Raw genomic sequence first — 17,043 nt, forward strand, 5'->3', positions numbered from 1 at the left:
ATTAAGTGTTGATACTAACCCCATATATCCATAATTTGATGTTGATGTAGCATTATTGGACCTTTCCACTATTTGCAACCTAAAACTATCGATGGTGGCCAAAGTACCTAGTTCTTTAAATGTGATGTTCATTCCTTCTTCCACCCTCTAGTAGATAGATGGGAGTTCCGTAATGCATGTGATACTATGATCCATGTGCCATGCATGAGTGATATTATCATCACAAAACCACATCATTTGTGATTTTGGGCCTCTTGGTCTTGGGTGATGTCTTTCAAAAAAGAAGCAAGGAGCTGTTACCCCTCTTGCACAATGTTGAATGTATTCGCTACATTTTACTTTGCTATCTATCAAGCCAAAACATTTGACCTTGGACTTCACTGGGGCTCTTTGGATCACCCCATCAAGTTTGATGGACTCTCTTTGACAATAGATGACCTCTCTCTTGCACCTTCTCCAGGTTGTTGTGAAGCTATGCCCTAGTTTGAAACCAAGCCCTCATCTAGAGATTAAAAACTAATTTTTTGGGGTTGTCATTTATGTTTGTGCTTTTTGTTTGTGGCTCTATATTCTCCACCATCACATAACTTGGCGGCCGATATGAGCTACTATACATCAATGCTTGAGGACCTACACCTCTTTCTCAATATGGTTTCTTTGTCCCCATGAAGTAGTCTTGGGCCTTTAAACATAGGTGTCCCTGTAATTGCATCTTGTACCATTCGTGCAACCTAAGGTGGTGTGGCAATGCTCCTTGAGGCTGCTCTGTTTATCAAAGTTCTAAACTGGGATGTTCCCCAACATGCTTTCCTATTATATACGCATGCTACCTACTAGCACTTTGTATTAAGGCATTCACCATCTTTGATACACATGCATCATATAGAGTAATCTTACTCTTGTAACCTTCCCCAACCAACCAACCAATTTCCATGCATGCTCTCAGCCAGATTTATCCTTGAAGTACATGCCTCTTCCAATGGACTCTTTTTCACCTATTATGAGATTAAATAAATTTCAACAACAATTTCATGCGATCAAATATAATCAAAGTAGGATTATGACTCATACCATAAACATGAGGTTCCCCCAATGGGCAACCCGTACTTCCCACCAACTAAACCATATATCCATGGATGGGATATTGTTTTCATGCACAATACCTTCTCGCCACCATTTCCTAATGTGCTTTCTCTATTTGCATGCCTCTTCTTTAGTGTTGCACAACCTCCATCTTTCACACATGGCAAGATGCTCGTTTCGATTTTCTACCTTCACATACTTCCTTGTGTTGGTGCAGCTTTGTTCCCAATGGAATAAACATGATCCCTCTCGTTCATTCATTCTAGTCTTTGACCCCCCATTAAAGACGATCCTCACTGTATTCCAATTTTCCTCAACTTCACCTGACATGAAGTCATGGAAGTTTGTTGGTGGTGGGTAACCACATTGTTGCATAGTAGTATTTATTATTTCCCAAAACAAAACTGGGCTCTATGCGTCTTCTTCTTTCGTTTCACACATGGCTAGTGTTATTAGCTCCTACACACTAACATTTCAACAAAATTCTAATATTAAAGTTGACTCTATTTCAATGTTGCCTAGAGTAGGTTAACAAAAGTCTGTATATATCTCGGGTCATATAAATGACATGCCATTGTATTCCAATTTATGGCTCAATGTGTGTGATCAAACTACACCCATGATTTACACAAATCTCCATTCCCACCTTGTCGCATACAAATCATAAGGTCGACACCAGATTCTTGTTCCTTTGTTGACATCTTAAGGATAAAACATTTTTTATCTGATAAAACCTATCTTGGAATATGGCTACCATGAAAAAAAGAATACATTGTACTTTTCTTAAATAACAAAAGGATATCAAATCCTTCCCCAACTCAAATCTTGGACTTTCTTCTGAAGAAGCAACAATCCTTTGAAACCTACATGATATTATTACCGACACGAAGATCAATTTTTTAGTTCCAAGAAAAGTTTACCTTTGGTTTTCAATGAGGGTTACCAACTCATCAAGAAATTTTGTTAGTTCATTCTCCGTTCTCCCAAATAGCACATCCTTTTGTAGCTTTGTCTCTCATCAAGGAACCCATTAGCTCCTTTGCCACGCTCATTTAAACCTTATGGGGCCTAGCATTTTAACCACCTTAAGGACATCAGCCACCCACCAACAAGCTTCTTATTTCTCTCAATCATGGACTTTGATGTCCCCGGTTGAACATAGTGCTTGTATTTCCCCATATGATTCATCAACCTTGTCATGTTATTGTTATGTGGCATTATATAATACACAACACAATTGCATGTATCAACACAATGTCGATTTCTAAGAGAAATCACATACTATTTTGTTTTTTCCATTTACTTAGAAGACTAAGGGCAATTTTCCTTTGGAGATACCCCCCCTGGAAGGAAGATGTGTTGTGCTTCTTGCTATTCTGACAAAGAAAGGACATGTTGTCCTATCACATTATTGCAATGACCCACTATAATAGCTCACACCTGATTGCCATGTTTGTTGCGAATGATCTTGTCCAAATGTGGCCAACATACTTTTATTCCATGATTTCCATTCCATTCACCTTTCCAAATGTTGGAGGGAGCTCCATGATTAAGTTTCCATTGTATTCCCTAGGAAATTCTGTGATGTTTGCTTTCTTCTCTTGATCCCTTCAAGATGGACTCAAAGGATATTATGTGCATGCATCAAAGTATCCAATGAGTGCAATTGACCACCTCTTTGCATCGATCATCATAGGCCTCATCAAGATCAACATACTCTATCATCTCCTCAATATTCTTCTAGGCAAATATATTTTGTGCACCTTGAGAAGAAGACCCTGGTTCATCCAAGTCTACGTATTGCCCACACTAACTTCAAAAGGCTTTGATGTTTCAGCATTCTTCACCTTTGGGTGCTTTAACTCTAGCTTTAATGATATTTCAAGTTCATATACATCGACATCAACATATTCTCCACTCATCTTATTTACACTCTATGAGTACTCTATGAAGAGATGTTTGATACTAAGGATTGCCCAGCTTCAAGATTTATGTAATGGCCAGCATCTTTTACTGTGGAGAAATCCATGTTCTTCACCTTGTGTTCATTATGTGCACCATATCCATGCATGTTTGAAAAACTAGGATCCACATACTCCCAACCTATCCCAATATGAAAATAAGTCGTGGTCTTCCTACACTTGCTTAGCAACCTGAGAAGAACCTGATCCACTTGGATTAGATGGCTTCTCAAATCACATACCTATTTGGGACAAGGAAGAGTCCAATATGCATTGCTCGTTTCCTTTAACATCCCATTATGTTTAAGATTCCACCTCCATTAAAGATTCCTCTTCAATGATTTCTCCTTCCTGGTGGTGATGAGCCCTAAAGGCCTTTATGATTGATCAGCTCTCGAATCGGACCCCTCACTTAACAACCCTTGGATTCCCAGTGTATGATGGGCCTTCACAAAGGCTCTCAATCCCAAGGCCCAAGAATCGCCTTCGACAACAAATTTGCAACCAATTTGATGAGAGCTTGGAGTCATTTTAAGCCAACCCTCCAGCAACTTCCAAGCCCCTAAAGGAAGAGTCGGCCATTGTCTACACTTGGCAACCCTTGGACTCCCACTGTATGATAGACCTTCACAAAGGCCCCTGATCCCAAGGCTTGAGAATCACCTTCGACAACAAAATTAGATGAGAGCTTGGAGTCATTTCAAGCCAACCCTCCAGCAACTCCCCTGGGCGAGTCTATCATAGTGATTGGCAACCCTTGGACTCCCAGTGTATGATGGGCCTTCACAAAGGCCTCCAATCCCAAGGCTTGAGAATTTATCACAAGAGTGAGATTTTTGAAATATTTTATTATCTAATTTCTTAAATAAAGAAAGCTTGGAGCTAAAATAGCCATGTAATCTATCTTTGATGGAATAAAACACTATAAAATACTCAAGCGAGGATGCTTTCAACACATGCTTGGGAGGGCGGTCTGGTATTCTCTCGCATTTGTATTTTTCTATTGACACGCTTCTCAAGGTCCCGTGTACTTTCTCGTTTCAATGGTATCAAAGCCCAAAGTACGCTTTGCCAAAAGATGTGTATTTGGGATACTCAAACGGCCCAAGATCTGTTGATCCTCTATATGAAGGTGTAAAGCAATGCAGACACACGAAGACCGAAGAGAACCACCTTGTGCAAAGGCCACATCAGTAGGAGCCGTAGACACATGTTCCAAGAAGGAAACGGGTCAAGCAACGGTACAGCAACAACGAGCACCGAAACAAGCACACGACCTGTGCACCAACGAGACAAGGCCACATCACAAGCAAAACACGACACCAACACACCGAACCACCAAGGCTAAATGACAGCGACAACGCACCAACCACCAACAACACAAAGATCGACAAACCACATCGCCAAACAGCACACACGACAACAATCGTAAATCACGACGAGACGACCAAACACCGTCATTAAAGACAACCGACTCAACACGAGGATGATGTCTCCTTAAGAGGCAAGAATAAGCTCCAATCCACTCTTCTACTTATACCCTCGTCGATGACTAACATGATGCCATATGGGATTAACCACATCTGCTTGGTAGCACATGGAGAGCCGGAGGGAAAGAAGAAGAAAAAGAAGGAGAAAGAAGAAGAGGAGAGAGAAAAAGGAGAAGAAGAAAGAGAAGAGAACAAGGAAAAAGAAAAAGAATTGGTTATTCACCTAGCCCAAAGCCAACATTATAATAGTTTTGCGTTCGTGCATAAGGATAAGCATGTTGTCATGTGTGGTATAAGCATAACGTGGAGATTATACCAATGATCTCTACCATGGAGCCATGCTGAGTTTTTGACAATTATCATCTCCACTTAAACAACGATAAGTCCTCATCCTTATCGAATAATTATATTTTTTTAATTTTTAATGAATCATTTTAAGTTATCTATTTCTCTTAATCTTTTCATTTTATAACCAACAATACATCATGATAAAACTCTTACTTTTGGATTTTATTTTTTATCGTCAATCATTATTTAATATTTGTTATTTAAATTTGATGCACTTGGACTAAATATGATCAATGATAAAAAAAACAAGACTACCACGGCAACTCCTCATACTCCTAGAGCAACACATATTCATTTATTTATCTTTACAATAAGTTTATTTAAGACTTTTTTGTAAATTTCAAGGAGAGTTCTTATATATCAAAAGTAGAACTTCTTGGAGGAACTGGTCCTTCTATCTTGACCTATACTTTATGAATTTTTTACAATGTATTAGTCTTATGGTATGGATTACGAGATTAATCTTATGTGAAGTATTTAGATACATACTTATCTCTAGATTTATGTGAGATAATTTTTGGTGATAAGGAACACTAGAATTTATTACACATTGAAATCCTTGATACAATGTATATTTTACATGTCTATGATAAATACTTAGTCATATTTATCTGTGAGATAACTTATCACAAATTGAGTGATGATTGTGAGTAAATCAAATCAACTGTGACATGTATAATGCATTTAAGATTCTAAGTGTTGATTGTGAGTAAATCAAATCAATTGTGACATGTAATGCATTTAAGGAATGTGTGAGTGAATCCTATCAACTCTCCAAAATTAATTCTTGATGAGGATAACCTAGTGTGATACAAGAATCAAGAGTGAATATGAAGAGTGACTCTAGTTGGTTTTGAGTGAATCCAACCAACTGTAACACATGAGACTCTCTGAACACGTGTCGCATGAAAACATTGAGTGAATCCAATGTAAGAGTTTGATTGAGTGAATCCAATCAACTCTTAGACACGAGTGATACATATAGAGGTTCTGTGAGTTTGATTGTGAGTGAATCTAATTAACTCTAAGACATATATGACGCATACGAGAACATTGAAAGTGATTCCAATTAATTATTGTGAGTAAATCCAAGGTGGAAGTGAATCCACTTAAATATGTAATAACATATGTGAAAACGATTAATGTGTTTGATCACTCGTGTGTGCTGGTAGTTACAACCAAGGATGGTTGTCTCCTAAACCGAGAGGACTATCACAAGAGAGATTTTTGTCGACGTGTCGTTAAGTACACTCGGCATTGCATCATCACATCCTCCTTCACAATTATGTACGCTCAACATTCCATCATATTCTCTCCCTTGAACATTATTCTTAGTTACTATTTATTATTTCTTTTTTTTAAATCTTTTGAGCTCGTGTGCCGCATTGTTTTAAATAGCACCTCGTATTTATCATTTTCATTAAGCAAATACGGGCTAGAAACAATCTCAATTGCAAATGGGCTTCTGATTTGCTAGACCAGTAATGCATAGGAAGACCATGCGATTAAGACAGACCTCTGTGACGTTGCGTGCTGTTCCAAAAGCATACCCAGCACAGGATAGGCTAGAGCACAAACTGCTGGAGGTTAGAATATAAAATCATACCAATGGATGTGTGATGAGGCCCTGGGCTACGTCCAGGGTGAAGTTGGCATTTGTAAATTGTCTACTATCATAGAAGGGTTGTAGGTCTGTGAAACCATACTCTCTAGCCTGCAGAGTGCACCAGGCAGATAAATTAGTTTCAGATCTCAATGAGCCCTCCTATCAACTATGCAAATGCTATCAGCAGAGACCTTATATCCATATTTCTATGATCCAACTACTTACTCACAATAGGCCCTCTTATCATCTATGCAAATGCTAACAGAGACCTTACATCCTTATTGGTACGAGGAACTATGAGGAAGATTCCTAAGGCCTCCTCTAGGAGTGCCTAAAAGGCCACTTACACCTTCAACACCGCAGCATTAAGAATGGCACTTCACCATGCTCATTACCTTTGCTTCAAGGTCTTCCACCTTGACCTGAACTTGGGTTACAGGGACCCTAGGACGGCCCATGAGTTCCTCAAAGCGTACTGCATCCTTCACAAGGCCACGCAGAAGATGGAGCAAAAGCTCATTGAAATCCTTCTTGTAGGTCATATATTTCTTAAAACTCTGTCAAGCCCAGATTCAGAACTATCAGTACTGCCCACATGCAACCTTCAGCACAGGATAGTGAAATGGCTAGAATCTCACCTTCTGCAAAGCCTTTTGTACCCCGTACTTTTGGGTGGATATGAAGGAATCTAATAGAACTCGAATCGCCATATCCACATCGTCTTCAGTGACATAGTTCCGCAGGTGCATCCGGGCATGAGCCTCTGACATTCGGATCATTGACTCAATATGTCTCACTGCAATGGGCACACCTTGTCCATGCTGAAGTCATCCACAAAAGATGAAGGTTAGAGATATGTACCCTACACTTCTCATCGCCACAGCTTCAGCAATTCAAAGCTCCAAAACACCCACCATAGATTCTCGTCTCAAGTCCGCATAGACAAGTGAAACCTTGTTAAGGTCAGCATCGTGCAATTTGGGAAACACGTTCAACTTTGCATATGTTATATACTTCCTGAGCATTTCTTGTGGAAGAATCTGCAAACAAAAACCTTGCTCACTACTTAAAATGCACACTTACAGGTGAGATGGATGTCAAGATTGGCATGTCCTTAACCAAGGTCTTCACACCAAATTTAACACAAGATCTCTAACATAACAGTCCAAATATGTTACAGACGTAGATAGCATGATTACCTCTGGATCAGATGTGCCTGCAGAGATTGATGGCGTCTCCATACTAGCATCAGGGTTGGCATCTTCTGAACCTTTTGGTTGGGACTTGAAGTGGCTATCTACCACAAACCTTGCCAGCATTTCATCCCGAACAGGATCCACCAAATCCTGTGCACACAGGGCAGGAAGAGTGCATGGATAAGAGTGCTTGCACATGTTCTTTAGCAAACCAGAAAGATCTCATTGTTTCCAAGCCATCAAAAGATGGAGAGGCAGAAAAACATCACTTGATGTGATCCCCAATAAGCATTACGTTCTTCACTGTGAAAATAGCATTTGCAAGCTTGTCTTTAATGAAATCAGTCAGTTGATGTAGAATTACATCAGACTTCACTGTGCAGGAAAAACAGGTGTGAGAAATACTTTTTTAACATACCTTCACAACACAAAGGACATCAAATCGCGATAAAATAGGGTCTGTAAGCTCCACATTCTCAGAAAACGTCTTTGCTGAATCATATCTGCAGACAACCAAGCAGCAATGTGAGCAAAAAAGTATTATAAATACATTAAATCAAGTTGCACAGCAGCCTGCAGCCTCTGACCTGCCACCCACGGGATTTGCAGCTGCGATAACAGAACATCGAGCTTGTAATGAGGTAACAATGCCAGCCTTTGATATACTGATGCTTTGCTGCTCCATAGCTTCGTGAATACTCACCCTGCAACCAACCGAAGTATCAACTGTTACTTGTTTACAGCCTATTACTTTTGAAAGTATCAACTGTTACTTGTTTACAGCAGACCCTAGCATGATACTTGTACTCCACCCTCCTCTCCTCTATGGATCTAATCTCCATGCAAACGGTCGTGAACTGACTCGATCCGCTGGCTATCTGGGGACCTCTCTTAAAGCCATTGTAAAGAGGCAAGACTCCTCACTCCTCTCGCTCCCGAAAACCCTCCAATCTGCTCTGGGCTGCCTCCTGCAAGAAACTGTTAATCTTTCCTAAGCCCTCGTCCAATGTGCACGCAATAGAGCTTGAAAGAAAATCCAATCTTGCCCATATCTGCTCTATCGTGCTACATATCTCGCGATCCTAAATGAGGCTGTCCGGAATCCTCGAGCTCACATGCCTGTCATGCCTCCAAGGATCCTCCAAGGACAAAATAACCAGGGCGTGATCAAAAAAGAAAGTACCTGCCAAAACACCAATCATACCTCCTCTGCGCTGCAAGCCCATTCATCAACATAAAACCTGTCAAGTCTAGAGACGTTAGGACCGATGCTCCTCCTATCCGATCTCAAGAAGCAAAGGCTCCCAAGGCTATGCCAATACTCTAGAAGATGCCTAAGATCCTATCTCCTAACTGCAAGAATCATCTCCTCCCAAGCTAAGTACTCTGCTCTTGAAACTGTGGTCGTGCCACCTCCAAGCCTGTCCTCTGCTGTCTCAATCGTGTTAAGTCACCGCCCAAGCACCAAAAGTCAACCTGAGGGAGAGCCTGCCGTACTGAGCTCCAAAAGAGGGCTCTACCTACAACAGCATTCGAAGCATAGATGTTGAGGAAGCCAACACTATCCTCTCTGATAGTAATGGTAATCCACTATGCTCGCCGCCCCGAGAGAATGACTCCTGAGCCAGTCACTGCCGACAACAGCTCCTCATTGACAGGGATACACACCCCTCCCTGCGTCCCTAAGGGGCCGAAGGATGGGGACCAGAAAGTATGACTCCTTGGAAAAATCTTCCCGCATCTACGAGTGCGTCCCTCTGTGAGATGATGCTCCTGTGGAGAAAAAAATGTCTATGGATCTCCCCACTATGGCCCTCTGAAGCTCACCTTGTAGGACACCTCGTCTCTAAAAGCACTAAGGCCCCCCTTAACCCTGAATGGTCCATGAAACAATCCGCATATCAATCTTGGTGTGATGAAGCACTAGTGAAACTGACCTCCACTCGAAGAGTCTTGAACGAGGGTTTAGACTGGGAATAATCACAATCCGTGCGGAACCAAAGGCGTGCCAAGTGGGCACTAATCCTATCCTCCATGTGACGCCACTCTGTACGAGCACGCGCACATGCATGCTCCAGAATCCATGTGGCATATTTGGTTTACTAGGAATGCCTTCATATTTGATGCAAAAGTGGGTATTACACCACATAGGTCGTATAAAAGAGCTACTATTGTGGCAAGCCTCTTCCTTGCGGTCAACTCATTTGGTGGAGTATGACACAGCTATATATTGGATGAGAGTACTCCGAGCTACACCTATGATTCGGAGTAATTAGTAAGGGAAAGCTAGTACATCACATGGCAGCCATGTGGCCATTTGTAAAGTAATTTTAGTAATATATCTTCTATTACGAAAAAAAAAAAAGGAAGAAGGAGAAAAAAGCGAGGGCTAAAGAAGTGGAGCAAGGAGGATAAAACATGAGAAGGGAATGGAGAAAAGATGACGAGAGATGAAATAAATAGATACTAATACGTAAAAGCCATGCAAAGAATGTACCAAAGCATGTTGAAAAGTCCTCTCCAATACTAAGACCTCCGAACATCCACAGGATGACACCAAAGTGTAGTGAGTGAAATTTGAGCCAGGATCTCTTGATTAGGAGCCCAATGCATAAACTGGTATGAGAGAGGGAGAGAGAGAGAAGGGTTCTCAGCATAGACACAAGAGCAGCAGTAGATTTAGTCTGGATACCCTGCATCCTGACATTATGCAATGCAATACAAGGTCACTTTGAGGAGTGAACCGAACCAATATTTCTTAGTCAGTTCATTTCCAGAGATCAATGCAAGACAAAATTTGAGGAGTTTAAGCAAGGCTTTTCAAAAAAATCAGCCAAGACCATGTGAAAAATGGAAGGACGTACCTGTCTTGATCATTCATCTTGTCAAACTCGTCGATCAGACAAATTCCTCGATCAGCGAGGACTAGAGCTCCACCTTCCAAGGTCCACTCTCGTGTCACCGGGTCCTTGTGAACAGCTGCTGTCAATCCTACTGCTGAGGCACCTTTGCCAGTGGTGTATACTGCTCTCTGAGCAGTCTTCTCAACATATCTGATAACATCCAGAATCTTCTCGTGAACAAGAACAGTGACGTGAATACGAAAACAAACAGGGTATGGCAAAGGCTGTGTTCACCAAGAGCTCACTTTAGAAATTGGGACTTTGCAGTGCCAGGATCACCAAGAAGTAGGACATTGATGTCGCCTCTTAGACGATGCTTCCCTTGCACATTTTTTTCCTGTCCTCCAAACATAGCCAGTGCTATGGCTGTCTTTATATCATCATGCCCATATATTGATGGAGCAATAGATTTGATGATCTGCAAGTTTGCTCAAAGGATTCAATTGGCCTGGATCCTGACACCTTTTGAACTAAAGAAACTCACACGACAAGTTAACCGCCAGAGGAGAGTGTAGATAGTGAAAAGCAAGACTTTACCCGTGCACCAATTCTTGGATCTTTTGATAGCGCTTCAATCTCAGCTTTATCCTCCTCAGTTAACTTATATGCAGAAAAGAGGTCCTGTTTCTTGCTTATATGGTTTGCCTCTACTACAGTAGCAAACACTGGAAACCCATTCTTTGTGTTCAGAGCCATGTCAAAGTTGTTTGTATAGATACCTGTAACCTCCTGTAATAAGCAAGACATCATGTAAACACCAAACAGGCCACGAGGGAAGAGTTTAGTAAATCTTAAAAAGCTTACAATTTCTTCTCCTGGCCTGGCAACGTCAATAAGGTCGTTCAAAAGAATGACTTCTTTGTATCGAGGAAGCCTACCAGCAGGGACAATGCCAGGACTCTCTTGCAATGTGAGCTTCTGATAATTCCTGTATATTGTCTGGGATATTTACAATCAAATGCAATAAGCCAAGATACCACAGTCAAAAACTCGCATTCCGAGTGTAACCTGCAATGAAACATCTTGAATTTACCTGCTCAATGTTGACACTGAAAGGGCCTTTGGACTGACACTCTGGACATGATCCAACCTTGATTTCTGAGTGGCTGTTTTGAAAAAAGGGTCCTAAAATAGTTCCACACTTGTGGCAATCATATTTAACCTGCTGTAACTGAGGGAACACCCCTGATCGTCTGGTTACCACTCCTCCAATTCGGACCATAGTATTCAGATGCACCTGCCTGCAAGTCAGACAAGGAGTTAATCGTTTTGTCTTGCTTAGCCATCATGAAATTAGACAAGAGTTCATACCTGATGTTGCGAATCTGGTCAAAGACTGGAAGATTGGTTACCCTCACATAAATCTTGTCATGAATCTTTTCATAATTAGGATGAAACCTTAAAACCACATTCAGTGCAATTTCCTCCATGACTTCCAGGACTGACTGAGGTGCATCAGCAAGCCAAATGGCTATGTTGGGATGAGTATGGATGAACTGTTTGTAGTCCATCTCTAAGCTGCACTTGTTTGCTGCATGAATCAAGAAGCCATAGTTAGTCGAGACTCAACTCCATATAAAAAGTCACTTTCTGTCGACTCTTCAAAAGATCAATCTGAAGAGTTCACCTGCTACCATTTCATCAATCAGGCGCACATATTCCGGCTGTCCAGACTCATTTTTTGGGTTCACATACGTGACCAGAAACTGCCGGAACTTACGTGCAATAAATCTGCGGACTTCATCTCTTGTGACCCATTCTCTAAGGCTACCTTGCACATTGTACATTTCATATTCATTCTCATCTTCCTCCTCTTCCTACAGATCACATTCAGAAACCTTGATATTTAACCTCAATGCAGATCTCGTCTTCTGAAACTTTAACACTAAAACAGAGCTACTCCTGAAGGTTAACATGCCTCAACTCTAAAACGAATCAAAGCCTCTTCAAATCAAGAAAAGTGTTGACCTCATAGGCCTCATCATCTGTTTGATCAGTAATAGGAGGTTCTACTCGAGCCCTGCGGCGTGGTCTGTATTCCACTTCAGAATCATCATCTGATAGAAAACAAATCCATTAAACCCCATTCAAAGGTTTTATTTCAAACAATCCCTGGTGGCATGCGCACGTGCACACATGCAAACAGGAAATCACACTTTGCAACAAAAGAACTAGTACCAAATCAGAGAGGATAGCCACATTATAGTCAATGTGCATGAGGCCATGACAGAACAAACAAAGGACAGGTGATATCAGGCCTTACCATTATATTCAAGGAAGAGGAGATAAGAGAAAACACTTTACCACGGTCATGCAAGATGCGTGGAAGCTTGCGGTTGAACATAACACCATGGACAGTTTCTCGTGCATCCAGCTCAGCCTCAGCAGCACGGCGGTCAGCCATAATTTGATCCAAATCTCGGTCATCTTCCAACTCATCGTCAATATCCTGAGACTCGTATCGGTCTTGACTTCCCAAGGGTTGATAGTCTCTGTTTGTCAACAATGCAGAATATAATCAAAAAATTGTAATTCTATTTGTCACAAAATGCAACCTTGGAAGAGGCCGTACTGTTCCATGAAGTTGTCGTGGTAAAGGTCCTCTCCTTCATCTTCTTCTTCATCACCGGGGTCAGTTGCAAACACTTCAGGGTCCACTTCAGCTTCATCGGAGGCAGAATGTGCAGAGCTCCTCCGACGGGGACTGCTGGTGGTGTGGGGGAGTCTGTCTGTGCTGAAGTTCCCCACTGAGGATGGAGATCCGGGGGTGGAGGGGTGTGATGAGGGGTTATCGGCATCCTGCAGGTGCAAGGGCACAAAAGGTGAGTTGCAGACTTCTTTGCGGCTTTTAGGACATGTAGAGTGTGCAGAACCTTGTAGATTTCGCCCACAGGCACACATGCATAGAAAGAAACACACATGCCCCCCCCCCCCCCCCCCACACACACACACACACACACACAAAACACGCACACTACCATGGCTGGGGAAGAGCGTCCAAAAATGTCTTCCTTGAAGCGAAGCAAGGGCTTCTGGTTTGCCAACTGATGCTCCTCAGCGACAGCGTTTCCCCCTTCTGACACGAAGCCGCTTGTTGAGGATCTCTGCAACCTTCCAGTAGAACGATACCGTGGGCACCAAGAGAGCAGCGGCAGCTCTGATGATCGGAGCCAGTCCTGTCTCTCTTTACTCGAGGGTCGCCAGGATGAGAACAACGAAGCAGGGGAAGCCTTCGTTGTAAATGGCGGGAAACTAGTTTGGGCGGGAAGCCAGCGTCCTCACGCTGGGTTCACACTTCTCGCCGGCGGACGTGGCACCAGTCGAGCATATGGATACGGCGAAAGACATTAAAAATAGTGTGCCTTACATTAGAAATCGTCCCTAGATGACACAAGTTACCCTTAGAGACTAAGGGTGGAGTAAATTCAAAGTCTTTTTTTGCAATTTTATTTTTGAAAAATTCCAAGATTTGGTATGAAATGTTTTTATTAGCAATAACTCTATGTGTATTGTTCACACTAAAAAATCAATCATCAAGTAACGAAAGGAAATATATTTATTTTGGATTTGGTGTAGACATATTTTGATTAGCATTTATTTCTTGTCTAAGTATGGTTATTGTTCACACTAAGAAATCAATCATCAAGTAAAGCAAGGGAAGAGATTTTGTTTTTTCAAAATTTTGGATTTGGTGTAGATATATTTTGATTAGCACTTATTTCTTTTCTAAGTATAGTTATTTTTTACAATAAATACCCTACATAGTGGCACGAGGCTTCCTTTTTTGGGTGGGGGGGAGGGGTGCAGAGCTATCAAATTAAAGAATATTGAAGGTAGAACCTTACGGTAAGAGAGATTCTCTAGGTGTTGAGAGGACAACCTTGTAATTCTGGATATGATTGGAGGGTGGTTTTGTGGATGCTAGAAAGAGGAGCTCACCCTCTACAAAAGAGAGTTATGCATAAATTCACAAAGACTAGTCATCGAGATGTATCCTTTAATGGTCTACTTCATCTCTCTTCTCTTTCTCTCTGACAACTCATCAATCCCAACAAAGTGATATGAGAGCCTGGGTTAGGAGATTAATCTCTTCTTTCGTTTTGGCTTGCCTTGGTTATATTTCTTCTTTAAGGTCTTTATCTAGTTGCCATATCTCATGTCTTTTCTCTCTTTGTTATGGGAAATCATACACACACAAGGGAAAGGTTTCAGTAATCTATTAGAAGGGAGAGGCTCTCGACCCATTATACATTAGACAACTTCCACGACCTCAACCATACAAACCATTGTCTAAGGGTATCAAAAGAAGAAGCAAAGTGAGTTAAGACTAACACTTCCTCACTAGGGATTTTAATTAGGCTCCTTTCCTCCTATTTTAGTTGGCCAATAGTACTGAAGGCCAATTCTCTCAATGGAGGCACTATCTTACCCATCATCTATGCAGCCATCTTGAGTTGACCAATTTCCTCATTAAAATCACATATTACCATCTAAAGAAACGAAATAATGAAAGGGAGGAGAGAAAAGAAATAGTTATTAACATCTAACAAATGACAAGTAAAATCTATAAGAAGATAATGGTAATTTATCCATTTATATTTAATAAAATTAAAAACTAACAACCACATTATCATAAAAAAAATGGAAAACTTATGGCTAGAATGTGCATATGAGTAAGGGGTATCTTCATGCATGATGCATTAGACATAAGTATGCCCTCCTTCAAAAAGTGGACAACGCCACATCTAAATGTAGCCAAGTGTAGCATCTCGTCACGAGCCTCAATAATAAGTTCCTATGAGTTAAGGATAGATTGTGAAGTTGTCTCTAGATCCTGGTTATACATATACCTACCTATCTTTTACTCTTAGTGGGTTTACGCTTGGTTTTGAACCTATGTGACTGCTTAAGCATCATCCGCTATCCTTACTCCTATAAAGTTTTCCAAGGAGCACACAAGAAAGGTTTTTTGGGATAGTGTTGTCACCCCAAGTTAATGCCTCCCAAACTAGCTTTTTGTTACCTTTGCATTTAAAAGAGGAAAATAAGTGTCTATGATTAATGGAGTGGTCTCTCTAAAAGTCATCAAATTGTGTTGATGTCCTCCCAAACTAGCTTTTTGTTACCGTTGCATTTTGAAAGAGGAAACTAGGTGTCTCTGATTGATGGAGTGGTCTCTCTAGAAGTCATCAAATTATGTTTATTAAGCTGTTTTTTCACCTTGTTACATTTGTGGCATGGGTGTTGGATATGATAATTCAACTATGAAGATTGATCAAAACATACTCAAGGTGGATCAAAGCTTGTATAAAACATCATGAATATGAGGGACAAAAACTGGTATATGCAGAAAATTGCTTTGAGATTAACACAAGAAGACACTAATTATGATTAGGCATGAACCAAACTTACATAATCACTTGATCACGACTTGTACCTTATTTAGAGACTCCTCTATCCTATTTTTAGTTGCATGAGTTGCATGAACAATATGCACCAACCATTTGTAGGCTTTACACCAACCCCACTGACCACCACTAGCCTAACAACCACATATTAAATTGGACTAAGGAGTTGGGATTACATTTATCCAACAATCCCCCCTTAAGACCAACTTCTTACAATAACATGAACAAGACTAACATACGTCCTTGACACAATGAGTAAGAGTCCCCCCTTAACAACAACATAGAGTGGTGTACTCTCCTCTACAACTCATCAAGTTGGAACAACATAAGTCTTGACTCAACCACATACATGACATAATTCAAAAGGCATACTCATCATCTACATCTTTTATACTAAGACTAGAACAAAGATTTGTTTCTTCCTGTTGGTTGACTTCTTCAACCACATGTGCCTTTGCTAGCTTTTTATCTTTTTGGTAGCACTTTGAGGATGGATGATTCGTCTTTCCACAATACTCACAAGGCTGTTTGGAGAAACAATCCTTAGTAAGATGATTTGTATGACCACAAATAGTACACTTCTTCTTTGCCGATGTCGAAGTAACAGCATATGCATAAGGATCTATCACATCCTTTGTAATCTTCTTGTCTTCTTCCTGCAAAGAATTTATGATACTTTCCAAGGAAGGGACTGGCTCCTTCTCTTTAAGTACCGTCACAATTTGCCTAAAGTTTGAAGGTAAACTTTTAAGCAATATAGCAATAGCATCTTCTTCAGGAATAGGAGACTTTAATATAAACCAATTGTGTCATTAAGCTCTTCAACCTGTTAATCATAGCTGTTAAATTTTCATTACTCTCCATGGTTAGATCAAAGAGTTGCATCTTCAAACTGATCTTGGAATGCTTTGCCTTTGCACCAAAAGTACGTTCTAGTAATTCCCAAGCTTCCATAGCTGACTCAACATCATCAATATAATGAATAAAATCATCTTCTAAAGCAGTAATGATAATACCAAGTGCTTGCTCATCTTTTGCTTGAAGTGCA

General features: G+C 40.8%; 1 protein-coding gene across 1 annotated transcript; it reads right to left on the reverse strand.

Moving 5' to 3' along the window:
- Nucleotides 1-6,267: 6,267 nt before the first annotated feature.
- LOC147634194 (DNA replication licensing factor MCM2-like) lies at nucleotides 6,268-13,947 on the reverse strand. The gene is made up of 18 exons (XM_086805350.1): nucleotides 13,566-13,947; nucleotides 13,160-13,386; nucleotides 12,892-13,079; nucleotides 12,556-12,644; nucleotides 12,215-12,404; nucleotides 11,899-12,118; nucleotides 11,621-11,828; nucleotides 11,392-11,526; nucleotides 11,125-11,316; nucleotides 10,833-11,005; nucleotides 10,549-10,737; nucleotides 8,272-8,388; nucleotides 8,103-8,187; nucleotides 7,688-7,834; nucleotides 7,403-7,528; nucleotides 7,127-7,309; nucleotides 6,884-7,045; nucleotides 6,268-6,596 (listed from the first exon to the last, which is right to left on the reverse strand). The coding sequence occupies exons 1-18, from the start codon at nucleotides 13,566-13,568 to the stop codon at nucleotides 6,483-6,485; spliced, it is 2,748 nt and encodes a 915-aa protein (XP_086661476.1). The 5' UTR covers nucleotides 13,569-13,947; the 3' UTR covers nucleotides 6,268-6,482.
- Nucleotides 13,948-17,043: the final 3,096 nt, after the last annotated feature.

This window comes from Cibotium barometz, chromosome 11 (genome assembly GCF_041138505.1).
Source record: "Cibotium barometz isolate CiBa-2024 chromosome 11, ASM4113850v1, whole genome shotgun sequence".
Lineage (NCBI taxonomy): Eukaryota > Viridiplantae > Streptophyta > Polypodiopsida > Cyatheales > Cibotiaceae > Cibotium > Cibotium barometz.

Bases quoted from the DNA above. Each gene is read 5' to 3' on its own strand.
- LOC147634194 (XM_086805350.1), bottom strand. The intron at 12,405-12,555 runs GTCAACACTTTT...TGTGATCTGTAG, and splicing joins CAGATGATGAGGCCTATGAG to GAAGAGGAGGAAGATGAGAA. The intron at 11,006-11,124 runs GTAAAGTCTTGC...GCAAACTTGCAG, and splicing joins ATCCAAGAATTGGTGCACGG to ATCATCAAATCTATTGCTCC.